A 13,363-nucleotide genomic window follows, 5' to 3' on the forward strand; every position below is an offset into this window, starting at 1 on the left:
AGCAACAAGCTGCCTATACTGAGGGAATTGCTATATACACAGTAGAGGCACAGGTCTTGCTCTCCTGGGGCCATTGTTAGGACATGGGACCCTTTCATGCTACAGTATTATAGCACAATGATTCCACTTTAACTGCTATGTTCCCATCTGATGGGATTGTGGAATTGGCAATTTAGGGAGGGGCATATAACATTATTTGCTAGAGAGTTTTAGTGTCTCACCAAACTACAAACCCTAGAATTCCACAAAATGCAGCCATGGCAATTAAAAGGAAACAAAATTGCTAGAAAACAAAATTGATAGAGTCCCTGAGCATTTATTCTTTCTCTTAACAGTAATTTCAAAGATAATGAGCATGACTAACTTAAGGAACATTTACATGTGCCTCATACATCAGGGCTGATCCAGAGTAGGGTACACTGGATCATCTCTGGAGAATTCTGGACAACAAAACCCTCAGAAAAGGGGGAAGGAAAAGGAGTAATTGACTATTTTCCATTTGCCCCTCCCCTCTTTGATTCCAGCCAGTATCAGTGCTATAAACAAGTGACAACTGCCAGCACTGTAACTGCCACTATGATGAAGACAGAATGGTTACAGAAAGTGCCATGCCTTTTCCCAGACTGCCCAAACCTCGGGAGAGTGGGAAACAGAGGTGGCTAGTTCACAATTGGAACTGGACCAACTGTTTTCATATGCTCAAAGTACAGGTGAGCTCTGGAAATTCCAAGAACATTAAGGCCACTCCCCAACTTTGGACAATGCAGAGGAAGGCTGTGTTAACCAGCTTTTCTGAGTATATAGGGCAAATTGTCTTCATGCATCATATGGGCACCATGAAGTCCATTCACCCTGCCATGTCCCATTTGGCCTGTGAAGATGGGCACAAAGTTTAGATCTTAATCCTGTCATGAAATATTATTTTCCATGCAACAGTGTTTCCTGCACAGAAAAATATCTTTTCTGCAAAAAATAATCACCTGTCAATTTTGTGTAGAACAAAACCCTAATTGTAAATATGTTCATATCAATTTTTGAAGACTTTCTCACAGTGAGAAAGAAATTGTTGAACGTACTCATTGGTGCCTTCCAAAAAACATACTGAAAAGCTACATCCCTGTAGTGGTCACTGCCATGGTTCAGTCCGATGGAATCCTGAGTTGGCAGTTTAGGGTGGGGCATTTAGGATTCTCATCCAGAGAGCTCTAATGCTTCACCAAATTGGATGGAACTATGACAATTAAAATGGAATCATAGTACTATAATTGTGTGAATGAATCTTTAATATCGGTATGCTTCCTGCCTTCTTTTGCTCCTCATGGGAGTACAAATGATAATCATTTTTTCCAAAGCCACTACTACAAGTCATTTTTTTCCAAAGCCACTACTACAAGTGATACTGAGGGACTGGATAACACCAACCAATGTAAAGCATTCATTGTAACCATCATTTACAATTGTGATTCATTTATTTGCTATATGGACTTTAAGAAATGTAGTGGCTATGTGTTCATAAATGACAGTCCCTAAACAGCCATGGGACCTGCTAAATGTGTAGCTGATAGATCCTGGTCTTTGTTGTCCACCACATCTGGAAGGCACTTGCTAGATGAAGGCTTTGATGTCTGTTTTCCAAGTCTGCAGGGAATTACTTTAAAAAAAACACACACACACACACACACACACACACACACAATATCTTATTGTTTTTGAACTGAACAAACATGATAGTAAGAAGTAACAAGGGAAACAAACATAGCACACAATTAGGTCAATTTTATTTAAAAAACAAAGTTAGTAATTTTTACCCTAAGCAACACCATAAAACAAGCATATATAGCTATAAAAAAGATTGGAGTTCTTCTAGTGCTGAGATAATTAGAGTCAACAAAATGTCTCAGTGTCTCCTCAGTGTGTCATTTATTTTCTGGTCTCTTGTTGAGAAGAGGAAACATCCATGCTTCCAATTGGCAGTGAATATAATGTTGTTGTTGTTTTTTTTAAAAAAAAAAATCAAACACTTGTGCTTTCCTAAGTTAGAGATTATAATCATTTTGGTCTTATAATTAGTCCAAGATTCTGCTCCATAAATGTATTTATAAGCAATAAATGTCAAATTTCAGCTTATTGAAAGATCCAGCAAGTTTTACATAGAGTTTTAAAAATTGCTAGCTAAAGATGGATGCATCCAAGCACACCAGAAAGAAGCTAGCTAAGGTGACGAGTAAAAATAGACTTGGAAGCTTTCAGGGTACAGTATCCAATGTTCCTTTTAGGAGCACAATGCTACCTCTCAAATAATAGTGCTTGATGATAGTGGTTACAAATTAAGTTATCTCTTTCCAACTGGACAGCTGGCACACTGGGGACTGTGATTTGTATCAGCAGGAGGCAGAGCTCCATTGCTATTTATATGTTTATTTCAAGACATGATGTGGTGTGACAGAAAGTCCTTTGCAATGTGGCAACATCCATCTTAATGACAGCAAACCATAGCTCTCCAGGCTTTCATGCAAAAGAACAAGGCTAATTCCAGCTGTTAACATAATAGGTCTGTCCATAAAAGCCAAATGCAAGAGGCCATTGGTGGAACATATACTCTGGAATCTCACTCTTGAGCAGATTGCTCTCTTTTATTTATGAGCCATATGTCCAAGCATGCATGCAGGCTTCCAGACGTGGCCAGTGCCCAAATGAGTAATGTGGAGTCTAATTTTCTTTTTCTATATTAGTACATCGAGAACATTTTCAAGTGAAGTTAGTGAGAGTAGGAAGCAGCAAAAATAAAGAAAGGGGTGGGTGAAGGAAAATGGTGATGGGTAAAATGGTTTCCTTTCCCTTGAGCAAACATGCAATTTCCATGATTTCTTTTTAATGATCACAGTCTGATGTTAGTAGGACCTGATTTATGAAAAGCTGTGAAAGATCAGGTGGAACCCTGCAGGACGTCATTTACAGCTGCACAACTTGCACTCCATCTAATTTGTCTAGTAAAAGTGTGAGCTTATGGCGCACATCAACCAGCCCATAAATTTCATGTTTAGACTTGCCGTCTAGGGGCTGGGTCAAAGGGAGGGGGTGGTGGAAGCCAGTGAATGCAGATGCTCTGAAAGCCCACATTCCCTTGGTGCACATGAGGAGACATCACAGACTCTTTACAGCAAGAGACAAATTCCTGTTCATTGATAAACTGTCCAGATGTCCTCTCCAAGGAGGGAAGTAGCTAATTTATTTAATTATTTATTTGGTCTAGAATTCTACAGGGAAGAAAAATAATACTTTACAACACTGGTTTGTTCTGGGGTTTCTTGCATTCAAGATCAGCTCCTATTTTTGTTTCCATTGTACCTATGTCCCAGCAATAAACATGAAAGCTTTACTAGATGCTACAATTGCTAATCCTGCCACTCTGTTTTTTCGTCATATTGCTTAAACATTTCCACCATCCCATCCCAAAGTAGTTAAGTCAATTTGTCTTTTTTAAAAAGGGAGTATGTTCAACTGACCGGGGGGGGGGGGGGGATACAACTTCTCTTTACATTAGATATGTTTTAACATGTAACTTGGGATCCTATAAGTTATGGCCAAAAACACTATACACTTTTTAAAAATTGGTTTTCAGAAGACAAACACAAAGTAGCAAAGTGCATTTCTGCTTTTCATTTAATAAATGTTAACGTGTCACTTAGATTTATTTTTGAAATTGATAATTGTAGAAATGGCTTTAGTTCAAATATATGATATGCATGTGAACAAACAATCCATGAACAAATGGGCACTTTGAGAATACTTCTCATAATAGCTCAACAAAAACATTTTATTAAAAGATATCTATATAAAAACAAACTAGGAAACTGGCCTAAAATGAGTGGTGTCAGTTCTTTGCTCATCAACTATGGGAATAAATGAATCTGAAAACAAAAGCTGGGTTGAACTTGTTCACATTATTTTAACTATTAACTTATTTTATCTTTAACCCTGGTTGGGACAAAATTTAGACCACATTAGGGAAAACCCAGGCCAATTGGACTGTATGATACTCATATCATAAATTGCTTGAATAATCAGTTCCTTGCCCTTCAACAAACCTAGGTATTATCCCCAGCAACTCAACCCCAGCAACTCAACCATAGCCAATCACTCATTCTAAAATGGCAATGGCAGTCCTGGTGTGGTCAAAGATTAGGACACAGTTCCTTACTGGCCATAACTTGGAATCTGAAAGAAGCAACAAAGCATCAGCAAAACATACTAATATTGAAAAGGATAAACATATATCTGGTATACTGAAGACTTCTGAATACGTCGGGGGCCCATGCTCATTGCTGATCTAGCTGAAGCAGCTGCAATCTCCTCCAGTTAAAGCCAACACAAATGTCTCCCTGCCCACAACACTGAGTAGCGCAAGATGTGAACTGAATTATCATAAAGAGTGATCTGATGGTAATAACCAGTATATCTCAAAACAGTTGTCATGTTCTTCATTGCTATTTGGTTGAGCTGAAGATGATGGGGAAGGAGAAAGCTAAGAGAAAGAACTTGGTGTAAAATGAAAATATTGGAGACTTTTGATGTTCTTTCCACATCTACCATCTTTTGTGACGTGTTCAACACATTGATACCTCTAGAAATATATAAATAAATAAGCATGAAAACAAGAAATGCAGCTTCTAAGGGAATTAGCACTGTACTTCCTATTTACAGGAGCAAAATTAATCAACTCAACAGGACCGCCTTATGAGCAAGGTAGTTATAGGATTGCTCTCTTAGGCACTAAAATGCATTATCATTTGTTTGTGAAGTCATGGTAATTTCATAAAATTTATTTACCCTGCCCCTATCGCCCTCATTGAGGGAGTCAGATAGGCTAACATTTGGCAACAATTCAATGCCATTCAAATTTAGGACAATACAAAAAGTCAAATTACATGTAACAAACAACACAAAACATTTTTAGCAACTCATATTATTATAAAATATGGGTGTCATTCAGTGTGGTTACTAGAAAGATGGATAAAAGAAACCAGCCATCACTGGTCTATGACAGCCTATATGCATACTGCACATGCAAATATCTAGTCTGTGTCTTCTTATCCACTCCAGGAGGAAACTGAAAATTTTAATTTTGCAAATGTGCTCAACGTTGTCAAAGCTTTTGTACTTGCAACAATTTGTACCACAGGTTCTTAATCAAGGCATCCAATATTTTTCAAATATAATTCTATGGTCCAAACCATTACTCATTCTCTAATTTGAGCCATCAGATAATATGCGTGAATTTACACTGTGTGTCAAAGGACCGATCAGTTTAATCTGAGATTAAACAAATTAATCACTGTCATAAAGTAGTATCCTGCTGGAGCTGTGTTTGGCAATTTTTATAAACTTAAAATAATTTACACAACTTTGTGAAACGTGTAAGTTATTTTAGAGTTCTAGAGTAATATGTATTAAGTGATAGACCAGGCACCACAGTAATGATTTTCAAGTCTAAACCACTGAGTGGTTCATTTACAATGCATTCCAATACATGTCTACGCAGGACTAATTTCCACCGAGTTCAGCGTAGCTTTCTCTCAGGTAACTGAATATACCTGTCAGCTTTAGTCCCTGTGATTTGACTTTTTTCTCCAGCTAAAACAACAATTTCAGTCATATATGAGCTCTGTAACTATTAAATTCTATGCCTGACCAGGAGCCTCTGAATTACATGAATGATCCTGCTGGGATTGAAGCTAAATTTAGATAGAAAATGAATCTCTTTGTATTTCTGCTCTCTTGTTATAACCATTTTCTTTTTTGTTTTAGGCCCTCAAATCTCCTTCTGGACCAAAGCAGCATTGAAATCTCCGCTTTCCGCTCAACAGGTGACTGGCTGAATGGCATTCGGATAGGACAATGCAAGGACATATTCACAGGAGTAGAATACAGCTCATGTGATACAATAGCCAAGATTTCCTCAGAGTAAGACCATGCCTTAATATTGCTTCTTTAATTCTTTTTGTACTTCTCATTCAGGATTTAGGCTTTCAGGCTTTCAATTCTATGAGGAGTTAAGAACGTAAATATATTAATCAATTATTCAACTGTTATCTGTTCAATTGTTTTCTCAGTCCTTTTTTTGTAGGAGACAGCTTTCAAGGTACTTTACAGTAATCAGTAAAGCAACCTAATATGGCTATACAAAAATCACAAGAAAATATTAAAACATGATGGAACAACACAGAAAACAACAGCATCAGATAAATCAGACTATATTCAGATGCACAGAATTATTCTATGCAAAAAATCATTTGGGTTTTTTGAATGGATAACTAGTTTTCTGTGTAAAAATCTTTTTGTACCAAAAAAACCAACATGATTTTTTCATGAAAAATAAATCTTAAAACGTATAGACTACCACTTGTTCGCAGGCCCATCTACACTTCAATGTAATGCAGTTTGGAACAGCATTATATATGGTCAGTGTAGACTCATAAAATGCAGTTAGATTCAAACTGCTTTATATGGCAGTGTAGATGGAACCTGGGATTCTCTTTGTCAGGGCTTTGTGACACTTAAGAAACCAACCTTCAACCATGCATAAATATTTTCAAATATTATTTCCATTCTTTGGTGATAGATCAACTGTTCTGCTCTGACTGGTCTTCAAACAGACCTCAGGCGTATGTAGAACAACACGAGAGAATCTGATATTGATTAATTGATTGCTTTTATTCAGAAATGTAAGACATTTGCTTAGCTCACATTTTAATGTGCATTTACCAATTTCTCACTTCTAAGACTAAGCATGATTTATCAAGAGAATCCATCCAACACAGTGAACAAAATCTAAAATCATACTGAAACACTTTTCAAAGGCTAATTGTTTAGCTTCTAAGGAATATCCTCCAGTATCTTTCACTAAACTTGAATGATTCAAGCTAGCCCAATATATGATGAAAAGTCATCTTGCATATGGGTAGTTGTGAGTTTTTGCATTCTGGAAGATGGCCATACAGCCTGAAAAAACTCACAACAAGCCAGTGATTCCAGCCATGAAAGCCTTTGACAATACATCATGCCTATGTTGTGAACTATTTTGTTGTGGTACACTTGCCATGTATGATGAACTCATTAGATATATTCTGTGTTTTCCAGTGACATGAAGAAGGTTGGTGTGACAATTGTTGGGCCACAAAGAAAGCTTATTAGCAGTATTAAGTCTCTAGAAATGCATACGAAGAATGGCCCTGTTCCTGTGTAAACTACCAAAACGTTGATGCTCAGGACATAACAAGAGGAAAGAAGATGTTACTGCAAAGGTCATGACAATGAGTGAGAAACAGCAAGTTTTAAAAGGCACTCTTGTAACAATGTGGGAAAGATGACATTTGGGTGGCTGTTGCATGCCCCCAAAGAGACTCATAAGATGAGTTCAATTGCCTTAAAATAGGAATGAAAAACATTTTTTCTATCTCTTATTCTTGGAGGAGGGTGCTTTTTTCCCCCTTTGTAATAATGGACTGCTCAAACATGTGATGCATTTGGAAAAAAATGTTTTAAAATGTTTTTAAAAATCCTTCCATGTACCTTAGAGAGCCATTCAAATGTCAATGGACTGAATTCTGCAAAAGGCAAGCAAACTGTGGATGTAATGCTGTGTTTTGACTGCCTGTCTACAGCAGCGAGTAAAGGAATTACCCCTTGCAGTATTTTTTTATATGTGAAAAGGATAGGTGATTAGCATTTTATTTCTCTAAAATATTTCTAGTAGGGATATTTGGGGATGATACCTCAGACTTTTCTGGCCATATTTGCAATGATAGTCTTTCAATATTCCATTTCAACTGTGGAAGGAAAACATGGATAATGTTTGGGATCAAATGGAGGCAATAGATCAATAATATTTGTGATGGGGCTAGCTTGATGTGTGTGTTCTTATTTTTAAGAAAACAAGTCTTAACTTTTTTTCTATATAAAAGGCCTATTTATTTCCCTTTCATGTATGTTCCTGATTTTTTATATTTATATGGGATTTTTTGGGGATTTGTGATTACCAAGTGCCAAATTCTCTCAGACTTTGGCTGCATTCTTAATATTTGAGTGATTCCATGAGACATTTCCAAATAAACAGCCCCAATACAGTTTCCATGCAGACAGGGATCTGTGTGCCCATACTAAGGCTGTATCTGCACTATAGAATTAATACAGTATGACACCACTTTAACTGGCATGGTTCAATGCTATGGAATCATGGGAGTTATAGTTTGGTGAAGCAACGGCATTGTTTGGCAAAGAAGGCTAAAGACTTGTAAAGCTACAACTTCTATGATTCTATCGTAATGAGCCATGGCAGTTAAATTGATGTCAAACTGAATTGAGTCTACAGTATAGATGCACTATATTGTATCTAAAGGTGGAAATTTTCATTCATAATATATGATGTAGTCCAAATTAATAAGAAACCACACAATCATTTTTCTATGGGGTCAAAGGTTTTGATGACCTGTTTATATATTTTCCACCAACTAGCACAAGCTTGCATAATTGCATGTACTTGGAATATCTGCAGGATATACCTAGCTATTGGAAGGTCTTTTTAAAAAAGTATATAATGTGATGTTTCATCAAAAGACAATTCACTTAGCTTTCCCTGGGATCGAAAAAGAAGGAAAGAGGAAGATCATTTTTTTTAGTTCTTACAGTATTCCGATAATATCCACCTAAAGTAAATCATATTGTTTACTTCTAAGGTTGAAATCCTAAACACATTTGGAGAGTACAGTAATCACCATTTGCTACAGGGACTTTTCTACTAAGTAAATATGCACAGGATTGAATTGCAATAGATCAGTACTCTTGCAAAATACTTTATAGATAGTGTGTGTGTGTGTAAGAATCTCAAAAATCAGCACATATCCCATTTACAATATCTTTCACATCTTTTACACGCTTTTGAACACAACAGGTCTCACAAAACCTGTGTAGCCATTCTGTTTGGGAATTGTGTTCAAATTTCAGAGCACATAAAGTAGCACTGCGAAATGGCACCCTGACATTAGGGTTCTTTTCCTGAGCATCTCTGACTCTTTCATATGATATCAATGTAAAAAGACCAATGTTCTGCTGTGATAACTTAAAATACACACTATCTTTGTCAGACTAACTGTGTCATCAGCACCTTCCATCAGCATATTTGGCTCCAAATGCTTGACTCACAATTCATGCTAGCCAGAAGCAATTGAAAGTAAACATAATTCTATTCTGTTCTCCATAATAATACATGGAACCAATTGTCTAGAAGTCTTCCCTAATTGTTGTAAAAGGAAGATATGTATTTGTTTGCAATTTTTCATAATAAATTTTTGCCTATCCTTAATTTTCTCTCCGGGTTGAGTAGCCCACCTTGGAATATTATTCAGATTGTGTTTATATGAAAGATGAATTTTGTTGTTTATTCAGGAGGAAATACGTTCTTTTACAGAACATTTTACAATAGCTTTTGGTCTTCTCTTTTTTACAATTTTTGTACTGTCTGGAGGCCTCCTATTGCTCATACTCCCTTTCTCCCCCTGTACATATGTAAACATAGCAGTGTACAATTCTTAATCTGTGGAGTAGAGAAAATAGAATTTTGTGGCCATCTGCCTGTACAGGACCTGCCTTTGACTATTATTTACATCAAACAAACAACATAAAAGTCTTCACAAAGAATATGTACCATATTATTGCCTTTGTATCTTTAAAATATTGTGGGTTTTTACATATATTATTTATTTCTGTTAACATATAACATAGTCTTTGCTGTACTTTAGAATCCAATAAGCAATGTAGAGCTATGATTTGAACTGGCAAATCGGCATTTACTTTTAACGTTTATTTCAAAACATTACTTACTGAGTTAATTAATAATTATGTTGTGCAATTGTAGATGGCCTGTTACTAATGTAAAATGATTTGTAGTGGGAACATTTATATTTTTATAATAAACATAATGAAAGTATTTTTACATATTGGAATGCAGAGGTGATTGCTTGAAAACTTAGGCATGCTTTTGAAATTTGCACTAAATCTGCAAAACATGTCAGGCAAACATGAGATATAGGATACAGCCTTATTTTACAGCATAATTCAGAAAATGCAATTATGCCGAAGGAAAGCTCTGTATCATCTAGATCACTGCTTCTTAAATGTGGGTCCTAACCCCAAATGAGGTCCCCTTAGATCAAGATTGTGGTCCCAAAAATTGGCAACAGTAAAAGTTTTCTGAATATCAACTACTATGTGTTTTAGACATTTACACAAATCTGTACTTCACACAAAAGAAGATACTTCATCTGTTCTTCATATAGTGAAAAGTAGAGATATCACATTGGCATAGTTAAAACAATGGTATTCCCTGTTGTAACCTATGGATGTGAGAGCTGGACAACAAGGAAGGCTGAGTGAAGGAAGATAGATGCTTTTGAACTGTGGTGTTGAAGGAAAATTCTGAGAAGATCCAACCAGCCCATGCTTCAGGAAATAAAGCCTGACTGCTCACTTGAGGGAAGGATATTAGAGGCAAAGATGAAGCATTTTGGCCACATAATGAGAAACAAGGAAAGCTTAGAGAAGACAATGATGCTGGGGAAAATAGAAGGAAAAAAGGAAGAGAGGCTGACCAAGGGCAAGATGTATGGATGGTATCCTAGAAGTGACTGGCTTGACTCAGAAGGAGCTGGGGTGGCAAACTGCCAGGTCATCAAATGCTAATCAAGGTGGCCAACAACCCAGAAAATCACATTGTTTAGTAAGCCTTGCAAATGCTGATTTGTTATCAGTAAATGTCAAATGATTGGTTTGCAAACCTGTTTTAAATATGTATATACCTGGGGTCATAGAAAAATTTCACAGGCCAAAAGTGTTGTGGAAAAGTTTAAGAAGCCCTGATCTAGATAAGCTTCAGAACTTTTCATTCATTATATTAGTATAACATCATGCAGCTATAGCTCTGAAACAAATAGTTATATTTTCCTGTTGCTGGGTTTGAAACACATGTCTAGTCACTTTAATGCCACCAATCAGTTGTTTCGAGAAATCAATCCAAAGTCATCATTTCCCCCTGTTGCTGTGATTTAGCATCCATACCCTTCAAGGTTATAACTGCATTTGTCAAATAGGAATATGTGGGGGGAATCCCATTCCTAAGGTTCCAATTGACACTAATCTTCTTGGCAGGACAAAACAGAATCTGGAGACTTTCCAACCCCCTCAAGTAATAGCTCAAGCCTATGACTGAAATACAGAATTTTTTTCTTGCTCTGTCTAACTGTCCCATTTCCATGAAGGATGAGTATCCTTTTTCTTTCTTTTATGAAGTTAAGTGCACACCAAGAACAAGCACAACAGGACATGCTGATTCATCAGAAAGAAAGAAAATGCATCCAGTGTCACTGCTTCTATTTATAAGGCATTCATTAGTATTTTCCTGTACTAAACATTTTTATAAAATTGTGTAAAAACACATATATGCACATTTCTGCATATACTAACAACAGCAAAATTAAAGTCCTACTGTTTCCTTGTGGATCACTTAAAGATGTTTTTTAAAGTCTTATTTCATAAATACAAGTCAGGATTCACACCACCACATCAAATCTAACAGGACAGACAGGCTAAATAAGTTTGTCTAATAAGTTTGGATAAAGGAATCTGTGCATTTACTTCCCATAGAAATAGAGAAAACATTCTCAAACTCTTGTAAGCAAACATGGTGTGTATTTTTCATGACCAGGGAAAGGGATTTTTATGGAATTACATGTAGACTGAAATCCAGTTAGTGGTTTACATGCATATACATTTCCTTACTATCTGTGTGTAGTCTGTACTCCCTATCCATGGATTCTGCATATATAGATTCAATCATTCAGAAAAAGAAAACTCCCCAAAACCAAACCATGATTTTGCCATTTTATATAAATGATACCATTTTCCTACAACATTGTATATGGATTTTAGTGACCAAGCAGACTTCTGGAACTAAACCAAGCAGATACCAAAGGCCCACTATATTATTTTTTGGAGATTGCAGAAGTTGGTATTTTTCCTTTTTCACTTCTTTCCCGTGGTCATTCCATATCTCATTGGAATTGAGCAGAATTAGGGAAGCATCTAGCCAGGCCCGTAGCCAGGACTTTGTTTTTTTTTGGGGGGGGGGGGAGGGGCTGAGTTTGGTTCGGGGGGGGGGCTGAGTCTGAGTGAAAGAGGGTCTACCTTAGCAAACCTTTTGTATCGTTACCCAATACCCCCATGCATATGGGATATATTGAGCATGGTGATCAGATCATGATATGAATAAACATAACAGTTTTAAATAATGTACCAGTAAGGCCTTCTCACAGACCACCATCAGAATTTCGGGGGGGGGGGGCTGAAGCCCCCCAAGCCCCCCCCCCCCCCCCCCCCCCCCCGGCTACATGCCTGCATCTAGCATACAGAAGGGCTGAAATCAGAAGACCCTGGATCACAGTACAGTTGTAAGAATTTTGCATCTAACTATGGAAAGATGGCCAGAACTTCTCAAATCCAACACATTTCCCACAGAAGCTATACGGTAAAGAGGGAGTGATATATGGCTCAGCCCAGCATGGATTCACAGACGGAACAACAATGAGCCATGTAGGATTACAGTCAGTGAATGTTTCATCCATTCATGACAAATTGGTTCTTATTCTTAGCTTTAGCAGTAACATGTCTACTTACAAATGCTATCATATTACCATAATAATGGCCTAGCTTGGGCAGTTTTTTAAGTTTGTACTAAGTTTTGAAATCTGAATGTAAGTGAAACATTCCCTAGAACTCCCGTTACAAGCTAAATTAGGGCTATTATGCTTTTATTGTACCATGAGATAGGAGGACTTATTGGAAAGTACAATAATCCTCAATAAAGTGGAAGGCAATAAGAAAATATAAAGGTCAGTGGATATATTTAATTTTTAAAAAGCACCGCCTCTGCCTAAAATACATTAGCGAGGACAGTTGATAATTGAAATTTTTGAATTCCATAGGGTTATTAAAAGATGAAGGCAACTTGACTGTAAATAACAACAAATAATATTATATGACATTGAAAAAATGTATCTAGAGCCTGAGAAAATGTTTCATGGAATGTATGTTGCATTTTTAATGTTAAATTGGGATATATTGGAATGACAATCACAATTGCAAAAGAACTGTACTTTTTTCCTGTTTAACAAAAGACAGAAATCTAACATTCACAAAGACACTGTGCAACCTTTGTCCATTTTGCTATGGCATATTGAAATGAATGTCAAGATGAGATAAGATGGGTGAAAAAGATCCATAACAATTTTGGTTAGAAGCACTTTTGTAGATG

At 36.7% G+C, this 13,363-nt stretch overlaps 1 protein-coding gene across 2 annotated transcripts in view; it reads left to right on the top strand.

Moving 5' to 3' along the window:
* Positions 1–9,361, top strand: part of LOC132771984 (ephrin type-A receptor 3) — a 262,038-nt gene extending 252,677 nt beyond the window's left edge. For both annotated transcript variants that reach the window (XM_060770622.2, XM_060770623.2), the window contains exons 16-17: positions 5,809–5,964; positions 7,141–9,361. In XM_060770622.2, coding sequence (XP_060626605.2) covers positions 5,809–5,964; positions 7,141–7,246 — 262 coding nt within the window. In that variant the 3' untranslated portion in view covers positions 7,247–9,361. The remainder of the gene's footprint in view (positions 1–5,808; positions 5,965–7,140) is intronic.
* The last annotated feature ends 4,002 nt before the right edge of the window (positions 9,362–13,363 follow it).

This window comes from Anolis sagrei, chromosome 3 (assembly GCF_037176765.1).
Source record: "Anolis sagrei isolate rAnoSag1 chromosome 3, rAnoSag1.mat, whole genome shotgun sequence".
NCBI lineage: Eukaryota > Metazoa > Chordata > Lepidosauria > Squamata > Dactyloidae > Anolis > Anolis sagrei.